General features: G+C 30.2%; 1 protein-coding gene and 1 long non-coding RNA gene across 2 annotated transcripts; both read left to right on the top strand.

Annotated features, from left to right (window-relative positions):
* Positions 1-1527: 1527 nt before the first annotated feature.
* Positions 1528-2631, top strand: LOC112327140 (uncharacterized). Its single transcript, XR_002981182.2, has 2 exons — positions 1528-1883; positions 2082-2631. It is a non-coding gene; the product is annotated as an uncharacterized LOC112327140 (long non-coding RNA).
* A 2866-nt stretch (positions 2632-5497) lies between these two features.
* LOC7487378 (calcium-binding protein CML24) lies at positions 5498-6389 on the top strand. The gene has a single exon (XM_002305831.4). The coding sequence runs from the start codon at positions 5630-5632 to the stop codon at positions 6101-6103; it is 474 nt and encodes a 157-aa protein (XP_002305867.1). The 5' UTR covers positions 5498-5629; the 3' UTR covers positions 6104-6389.
* The last annotated feature ends 3165 nt before the right edge of the window (positions 6390-9554 follow it).

Consider the following 9554-nt stretch of genomic DNA (forward strand, 5'->3'; position numbering starts at 1 on the left):
ATTTAATTTTTTTTTAGGAGTTCCAATGATCTAGTTAGACAGATCTAAAATTATTTATAATTTGTACAAAGATCATATGTTTCTTTTAGCTTTAATTAATTACTTTAAAGCTAAGTTGTTGCAAACCACAAGTCATACAAGTGTTCGACTTCTAACGATAATTCACACGAACCACCAATAAAAAATCTCAAAGCCTTTTAGGAGAGAAGAATTGTTATACCTTTAAGTGTTAACTCTTTTCTTTTATATTTAGGTGTTTCTGTATTGTAGTAAAATAAGAAACATAACATTCTATTTATAGGGAAACATGAAAACCATGTAAATGATAAAATATCAATTTTTCTCTTAAAAAATATCACATATATTATTCAAAGATAATTTTAGAAATTAATTCAATCGAGTCCTTATTTGATTTTTTTTAGATCTTGAATTGTAATTCCTTATATTAATTACATTATAACCTTTAATTTTTAAAACTTATTTATAATCAAGTTACACTTGATTAATTATCCAATTTTAATTTACGATCAATAGTTCTTAAGTATGTGACTTATTAGGTTAGTCTAAATATAAATCATAATCCTAAATAAAATAGTATTCAATAAATTAAACAAATTAATTTATTATCAATTCAACAATTAATTGATTTATATTTGAAAATCAAGTACAATGTCCAACATCTTTATCAATCCCCCGAATATTAAAAAAATTATAAGTGGTTTGACTTAATATTTTAGTAATTAGTTTGCTTTGTTAAATCATTTTTTTTAATTGTTTTTAATACTATAATTATTAATTTTTTAAATAAAATTTATTTTTTTTTAAATCACTTATAACTCGAGGACTTTTAAGTGAACCCGGAAAACCAATGACCCTGCCTCTTTTCCTTCCTTGGTCGTCTACGTGCTGGGTGTGAGAACAAAGACCAGATGGATTAATAGCAACTCATCTCAGAATATCCCAAAAGTAATAATGACTGTCCAGTCTATAAATATATTTTGTTTTAACTCTAAAAGCAGTGTTTGACACCAAGGTTAAAAAGTATTTTTGAATTTTTTTTATTTGTTTTAAATTAATATATTTTTTATGTTTTTATATCAATTTTGATATATTAATATAAAAAATAATTTTAAAAAAATATTATTTTAAATATTTTAAAATAAAAAATATTTAAAAAAATAACTGTTACCCACTCCCCAGTAACTCCTTAACAACCGCTCCGCTGCTCAAAATTAAACTATCACAAAAGAACGTACGCCCATCACATCTCTCTCTGTTTTTGTTCCTGCCCAGACTGGCTCTAAGGTGTCACCAGTCTGTTTTCTATGAGGGCAACAGACAGGCATCCTTTTCACATAGTTTGCTTCGAGGATTTACGCGCTTTGATATCAAAAAAGTTAGAGACGCCACTCTGTTATCTCCTGGCTTTGAGTCTGGATACAGTCAATTCATCTAGGTTGTTCAGAAAGTGCACCTGCTGGTTGCCGGCGGCAACCCAGTTGAGCTGGTAATTAAATGCTTTCGGACGACGCGTTATCATGGTGGTCCTCTTACTGTAGGATGATGAACCTTTTTATCTTTTCTCTCTTATTAATGAACTGAAGGGCGGTGAACATCATCAACATATCACAGTGAACATCATCAAAAACTATTATATATACAACAATAAATAATCGAGGCAAAAATTAATAAGCTTTCGCCTGGATTTGTTAATCAAGCACCCGCTCGAGCAGACTTTACTTTTTCTAGAATACAAGAAGCTAGCTTTTAGTTCCTTTTGAGAACTTGACTCAAACTGCCATAACGACCAAAACTCCTCAGCATAGTGGCATGGCAGCAAACAAAAAAAAGAGACCTCATTGATGACCACACTTGGCTTACATGTAAGAAGATTATCTTCTCACTTGCTTCGTTTCTTTGCTTCAACATGATTGATTGCACGCTCTTAAGGCACATAAACAAATAGGATTACGCGTGCGCTGAGCAATTATTCCTTAATTATTAGTTATGTATTATAGTATTTTTATTTCGTTGGAAAATCCCTTTCCCCTTTCTAAAAGGCCATTCTTCGATTTTTGTAGCATATGAACTAGATCTCTGGCCATTTAGCATTGATTACAGCAAGAAAATATAAGGCAAAAGTTAACCTAAGGAGACTTTGATAAATATATGCTTCGGAGAAAGCAAGGAATTTGGATGATGGAAATCAACGGAAGAGCTGAGAACATGACTCAACAGAAGCATGTCTGTTCGCAGCCTCCAAAGGCCAAGACATTTGCCTTTTGACTGCAAAAAGACTTCATTGTGGCCAAGTGTTTTGTAGTGGGCTGGCTGTTCTTCCTATTCTAGATGCCATGCCTTGGTTATAATTTTAGGGTTCACTTTCAAATCCCAGTTATTTTTTTGATGATTTTCAAGATTTTTTTACACACAAGAATTAAATAAAATGAAGAAAATAATAAAATTAGCTAAAAAGATATATTTTTGAATATTTTTTCTATTTTCTCAAAATATATAAAAACATGGTCAAATGGGATGATAACAATTGTGAAAATAATTTATTTATTTTTAATTTCGTTGGGTGTAATCTATTCATAGCTAAATCGAAGGTAGGGATATATCATGGATTTGTAAAGTGATACCACGGCCTCCGATTCCCAAAAAGCATATGCTCCCCAGACCATACGATTTGTTCGCAGATATTTATGTGTGTATAAAAGTGAATCTAATCACGATGATGATTGATGCATTCCTCTGATCAAATACAGAATGGTTTTCTTTAGCAACCACACGCTTCCTTCAGAAAAAAAGGTTAAAGGTGTTTTTTTCATTTTAGTCCCTAAAGTAAGGAATTTATGGTGGGATTGTCCCAAAACATCAAAACATTCCATTTCAAATTCTATTCCATCATTATCAACCCCAGATTTGAGCATCTGTAACACAAATATGATCACATGGTTAATCTTTATGAAATATTTCCATGAGAATTTACAGAATAAGTGGAATTATAAGAAATTTAGCAAACAAGAAAAAATAATTTTCTCCACTTGAGGCTAATATGATAGCTTTATAGTTGCTAATATGATGGTCATGGTCACCGGAGATTTACATGGTCGTTAACTTCAGGGCTCGTGGGATTAGTCGAGGTGCGCGCAAGTTAGTCCGGATACCCACGTTAATAAAAAAAAAAAAATAATAATTTCCTACTAAGGACAGCATTAAATATTCATCAATATTATAATCATATCAAAGATTTACTATAAAAAAAAAAAAAAAAATTCTCAAAGAAGAAGGGTATCAGATGCTTTAATCTCAAATTCATTGAAATACAAAAAAAATAATTTAGGTAACACAATATTATGCCCATAGGAAATCCCCAAATTTCGTCTAAACGACTATTTATTTATTTATTGTTTCCTTCTCCATCCTGCCAAGGAACAAGTAGTCACAAAACAAAATTTTTAATATAATTAGCCCCTTAACAATTTTTTAATTGAAATTGAAACCTTATAATAATTCTATATCTTGAGAGAGGAGAACATATATGGCCTCATTTGCAAAGCAAAAGTTTTTTTTTCGTAAATTAAGATCCTAATGGTTGTCCTAATTAATGAAAATTAATGAATATTATTTGTCAACATATAAGACTTAATTGTCCATAATAATACTTTTGACAAATACTTCGTGGTTGTTGAACCTCACCGAACCAATAAGATGATTTAAAAACTTGTAATACAAAACCAATATAAATCCGGTTTTGAGTTCCGATAAGATTTGACTTTATAGAATTTAGTTAATTCGATCGGGTTCTTAGCAACTCGAGTGATTTAATTAAATCCAAACAGGTAAATATCAAGAATTAAAAAGAAAACAAAATAGCACCATTTTAATAAAATAATAGAATCGATCAAAGTTGTTAAAATATTTTTTGAAATGACACGAAATTAAAACACAATATAAACTTAAATTGTAAAAACAGATGATAAATAGTAAATAATTTTTTTCATACATGGTTCATATAAACAATAAGTGATTCCATTAATAAAGATATGATGTATTTGTTATTGCATGATAAAATTCTACTATTCAAGACCTACAAAAAAAAGTTGGAAGTGATTGGTAAAACCTTGTATTCAAGAAAAAAAATATTGAAAACAACTATGTCCCCACAACTATACTCTCTTGTTAGGTAACAACAATTCCAATGCTTCTTTTAAACACATGACCATATGTAGTGGTTTAGATTATCTGATGTCTTTTGCATTGATAAATAATACATCATTTTTAGATATTGTTATGCTTTCTTTTAAATATTGTTATACTTTCATAAGTTTCAAATATTGTTTGTTACGTGCCATGAATCTCAACAAGTGGATCAATAAGAAATTATAGGCTTTGTATGAACTAAAACGAATAAATCAAACAATTCAAAGTAGGACCCTTGTTTTTAAATCTTGAAGCCTGACTCCTTATTAGATTATATCTCAAAAAAGTTATGAGAATTTCTATAAAGAAATTATATTGTTATAAATTTATTTAAAAGACTATGATATTTAAGTCTAAATACATGGTGGATCATACTTTAAAGTATGGTCTGTCACTCTTGCTCGTAAGAAAATTTTTATAGAATAAATTTTTTTAAAATTCTATCCTATAATAGATAATTTTTTATTTGTTAGAACTGATTTAACCAAGATTATATTTTTTTCAATCTTATATTATTGACTAAAGAAAGAATTCATGGATATAAGTGCACGTGGGGCTCATTAGTAAGTATAATGAGAAAGATAAGAATTGACAATTTAGAATTATTATAAAATCTTAAAGTTAATAGTAAAATCATGATTTTATTGATTTTAGTATGATTTTATTATTTTTTAATTTTTAAATGATTTTATATGATAAACATATTAACTTGTAAAATCATATGATTTTACAAGATAATTTATTATTTTAATAATTTTAGAATCAACAATTCATAGATTAATTTAATAATCTAATAATTCAATTCTTTCTGAGTAAGTTCTCTTCTTAAATTTAGATTTACCAGGAAATTAATTATGGTATATTATTTGTTGATGAAATTTTATACATTTTGGTTTTCATTTGAATGATTATTCCTAGATGTATGTAGGTACTTTCTTCATGAAACTTTTGTGATGGGAGTGGTGGAAATTAGGAGTGCTTCTTAAGATTAAGGATAGTGTTTTTTTAATGTAGTTTTTGTTTTTTATTTTAAAAAAATTTATTTTTAATATCATCCTATTAAAAATATTTTTTAAAAATAATTTAAAACTAAAAAAATTTAAATTTTTTAAAAAAACGTGTCCTAACTCCTAACTTTCTTTCAAAAGATCAACCACACCAATTATTCTCCACCACTCTGCAAAAAGTACATATTTGGTCACTTGCAAAATTAAAAAAATAAATAAGAAAAAGCTTCTAAAGCGCGTGAAAACCGCGTTGAAGTCAAACAACCCCACAAATTCATATATAAAACGCTTCTTGATCTGCTCAGTACACACCAAGAGAGAGAAAACACTCTTTTCCTCCTTTCCTCCTTTCCTCCTATAGCAGCTGCAAAACCAAAGTCTCTGTCTTTTCTCTTTTCTCTTTTCCTTTTTGTACAATGGCAAAATCAAGAAACCCAACAGCCTTCGGTTCCATGGACGACATAAGGAAGGTATTCAACAAGTTCGACAAAAACGGTGATGGAAAGATTTCTTGCAGTGAAGTTGTAGACAACCTCAGCGAACTGGGTACCAAGATATCACCTGCGGAGGTCGAGTTGATAATGCAAGAATTCGACAAAGATGGTGATGGCTACATTGATCTTGATGAGTTTGTCGGCTTCATCCAGAATGGTGGACATGGCGATAGTGGTGGCAATGACAGTAAAGAATTGAGGGATGCTTTTGATTTATACGATACGAACAAGAATGGACTGATTTCAGTTGATGAGTTGCACTCCGTAATGAAGATGTTGGGGTTGAAGTGTAGCTTGAGTGATTGTCGTAAGATGATACGTGAAGTTGATGAAGATGGTGATGGTAATGTTAATTTTGAAGAGTTTAAGAAGATGATGACTAAAGGGTTAGCGTAAATTAATTAATTACCATGTTTTATTTTCTATCTTAGGCTTGGTTCAACGTTTTAGGAGTAGTCTTTAAAACAATTAGGGTAATTAGTGGTGCTAGTTTGGGGTTTTATTTTATTTTATTTTCAACTCCATCGTTGCTTTTTTCTGTTTTGAGGCAAGTTGAATTTGCAAGAACAGAAAAAATAATAGTGGAATTTAGTAGCTAATTTTAATTTTAATTTGGATTATTGCTGGTAATTGTTCTTGATGAAACACATGATTTGAGATAATTAGGAACCTTAGTTTTTAATCTTTTGATTTATTTATTTGGATATTTTCTTATGATGCTTATATATTTTATTATTGGTTTTAATATTTTTTTTTTAGATTTGACATGAGCTTTAGATAATTAAAAATATCTCATCTCTACTAGCTAGGTTAGAACTGTTTCTTCGATAAGCATGATTAAGGCCAAGATAAGATTTACCAAGGAGGGATAGACAAATTTGGAGTCAAATAGAATTGGAATTCTCTTGTTAAATTTAGATTTATCAGGAAATTAATTATGGTATATTATTTGTTGATTAAGTTTTATAGTTCTTCATGAAACTTTTGCGATGGGATTGGTGGAAATTAGGAGAACTATTTTTATTTTTATTTTTTTTATTTTTTGTGTATGCATTCTATGTTTTACTCCAACAATAGATTTATAATTATTTATTTATCAACACACAATAATTCTTACATAAATCCCACTAAAAAGATTTTTCTAAAATTTTTATTAAGAAAAAATATTATTTATGGTTGCTGCATATTGCAATGCTGAGCTCAACGCGTGATTGGTTTGGCTCCACTACTTATTAGTTAATTTATCTTCAGAGGATTTTTTTTTTCCTTTTTCCAGCTGCTTAATTATTTGGTAGTTTTGATTGGCTGATGCAAACAAATATAATGATGTAGTTGGTTGGTTTTTGATTTATGATATCTCGTGTTGGTGAAAACAGGTTTTCCGGTATTGAAATTGAATTTCCAGCTTTAATAGAGTATATAAAAAAAAAATATAAGATATTTTTGGAGCTTTAAAATTTGAGCATAGCTGGTGGGGATCGAGTCATAACTTGTGCCTTCAGCAGACTTCAGTACAAGTATAATTGAGAGGTTAATTAAGCTTTATTTTAAAGATTCTTACCTTGACTAGGCCGGCAAGAAATCTCTTATCCCTTGGAGGGTGTGAAGCGTTTGCTACCAGCACTAATGTCGGGCGACACTTGGATTAGTAGGATAGGCACTAATGCTATCTTGAGGTCTCTTTGGATGGAGAGAAATGCAAGAATGCTCCAGAACCATCACTCTTCGAGGGTTTTTTTTTTTAATAATTGTGGGTATCGGGTTAGTTTAGTTTATGTGTATCTAGATTAATTTCTTGATATCTTGAAGTTAATGACTAGGTAAGCCTCTAGTGATTCTGAGATTTGTGACACTCGAATTTATAATTTATAGAGAATAAATTTAGAACCCGGCGAACTAGATTAGTTTAGCAGGATATTTTTTGGGTCAATTTGTATGTATTAGAACTAATTTTTGGATTCAATGATCATCTTGCAAACCCACGAAATATGTAAGGCAACATGGGATATTTTTCTAGCTTCTTTGAGTGGTGGGGTAGGATTCTTGCTTCTCTGAGGGGTGATGCAGCAGGTGTCTTTTACGGCACTTCTTCGAGGCAGTTTTTGTGGGGTGGGATTCTTGCTTCTCTGAGTGGTGCCGCAGCAGGTGTCTTTCAGGGCACACTTCCCCAGCGGATATTCAAAGGGATTTGAGTGCCCTTTTATATAGAGTTTATGTTTAGATTCGTATCAAGAATTTTAGGTAGATATTGGCAAGAGTGCAGTAACTAAACTGGTAGATGTTTTATGAGACCAAAGCACAGGACCACTTGGAACAACAGGGGTTTGCCATCTTGCCCGGAGCATGAACCACAGTATTTGCGAAGCTATTTTCTTCCGGAGACTGTCCGAGTTTAAGATGAGTCGGCACCTCTACAACACCAATTATAAGATAGACCCAGAGATGAATGAGATGCAAGAACTTCAATTGGAAACCTAAATTAAGAGACTATAAAATATATAGAAACAAGAATGAAACATCTTATAACGGAAACATTCTGTCATTCTCCTATAAAAACTATAGTTATAAACTATAAACAACTCTATAACTCGCCAATCCAGAGCGTATCTAAACTAGGTTTTACTTTGAATATTTTTTTTTTCATTTTTTATCAGAACAACATCAAATCTGAAAAAAAAAATCATACCTTGGATGGACTGCTGACTTGCAGGTCACTTGCCTAAATAGTGATCTAAGTATTGAGTTGGGTCTAGAGACAGAGCTAGGGAAAGATAAAAATCCCTTCTTCTCCTGTTTTCCCTTGGCCTAAATCCTTCTATTGAAGCTGCTTCTTCCTAAGATACAACAAAAAAACTTCGATTCAAGTTCAATTTAAGGCAAGATAACTTCTTCCTTTTCCTTTTTTGTTTCTCCATAGGTTTCAACACAGTTTTTACAAGTAGATATTTAGAGATTTTTGTTGAAGGCTTAAATACTTGTTTTATTGTAAATATATGCATGAGTTGGTGTTATTTAGTCTATGTCATCTCTATATTCTTTTTTTTTAATCTATAATCTACTGATTTGAGTGATATATTATTGAAAATTTAGGGTTCTGGTTTAATGTTGCTATTGAGAATTATAGAGCAAATTAGCTGATGATTTTGATAGTTGACAAAACAGGTAGACTTGACAGAAAAAGAAGCTGAGATTTATCTTCACTGCCCAAGTCCTTTCTAACGAAGGCACTCTAAAAGCCGACACTACAGTCTGCCAGTTCCAGAAATATAAGTTGGAAAGATTAAAACAATTTTGCTCCAGATTCAATTAACTATAAGTACATGACTAAAACATCATTTTCATTTTGATTCTGTGCCTAAGTTTTCATTTCTTCTATAATTCGCCAACCATTATGATCTTATACGGAATAAATGACATATTATTGATTGAAAGAGAAAGTGCTAGATGAAGATGTTTTTAGGATTTATTAGAAAGATAAAAATTAATTGTAAATTTACTTCCAAGAAATTGCAGATTTTTGCATCTAGATTATTTTTTTTTAACTATATTTGATGAATAGATTAATTTTCATTATATAATTTTCATTATATAATTTTCATTGACATTTAACTCAAGTTTTGCTCTTAAGAATTTATGATGTTTTGCATTGATTATTGAGTGACTGTTTACTTAGATTGTAAAAATTAAACATAAAAATATTGTCATTGTTTATTTAATTCGAGATCCAAGTAATCGTTCTCTAATTTAGAAATACATGGTTAATTAACAAGATGAAATTTGAAGAGCATACATTAATCTGAGACTATATCAATTTTTGATGTCTAAATATCTGCTGACTGGTAAAAAC

Source organism: Populus trichocarpa, chromosome 4 (genome assembly GCF_000002775.5).
Source record: "Populus trichocarpa isolate Nisqually-1 chromosome 4, P.trichocarpa_v4.1, whole genome shotgun sequence".
Classification (NCBI taxonomy): domain Eukaryota; kingdom Viridiplantae; phylum Streptophyta; class Magnoliopsida; order Malpighiales; family Salicaceae; genus Populus; species Populus trichocarpa.

Excerpts from the sequence above, each read along its gene's own strand:
- LOC7487378 (XM_002305831.4), top strand. The coding sequence starts at position 5,630 with ATGGCAAAATCAAGAAACCCAACAGCCTTCGGTTCCATGGACGACATA.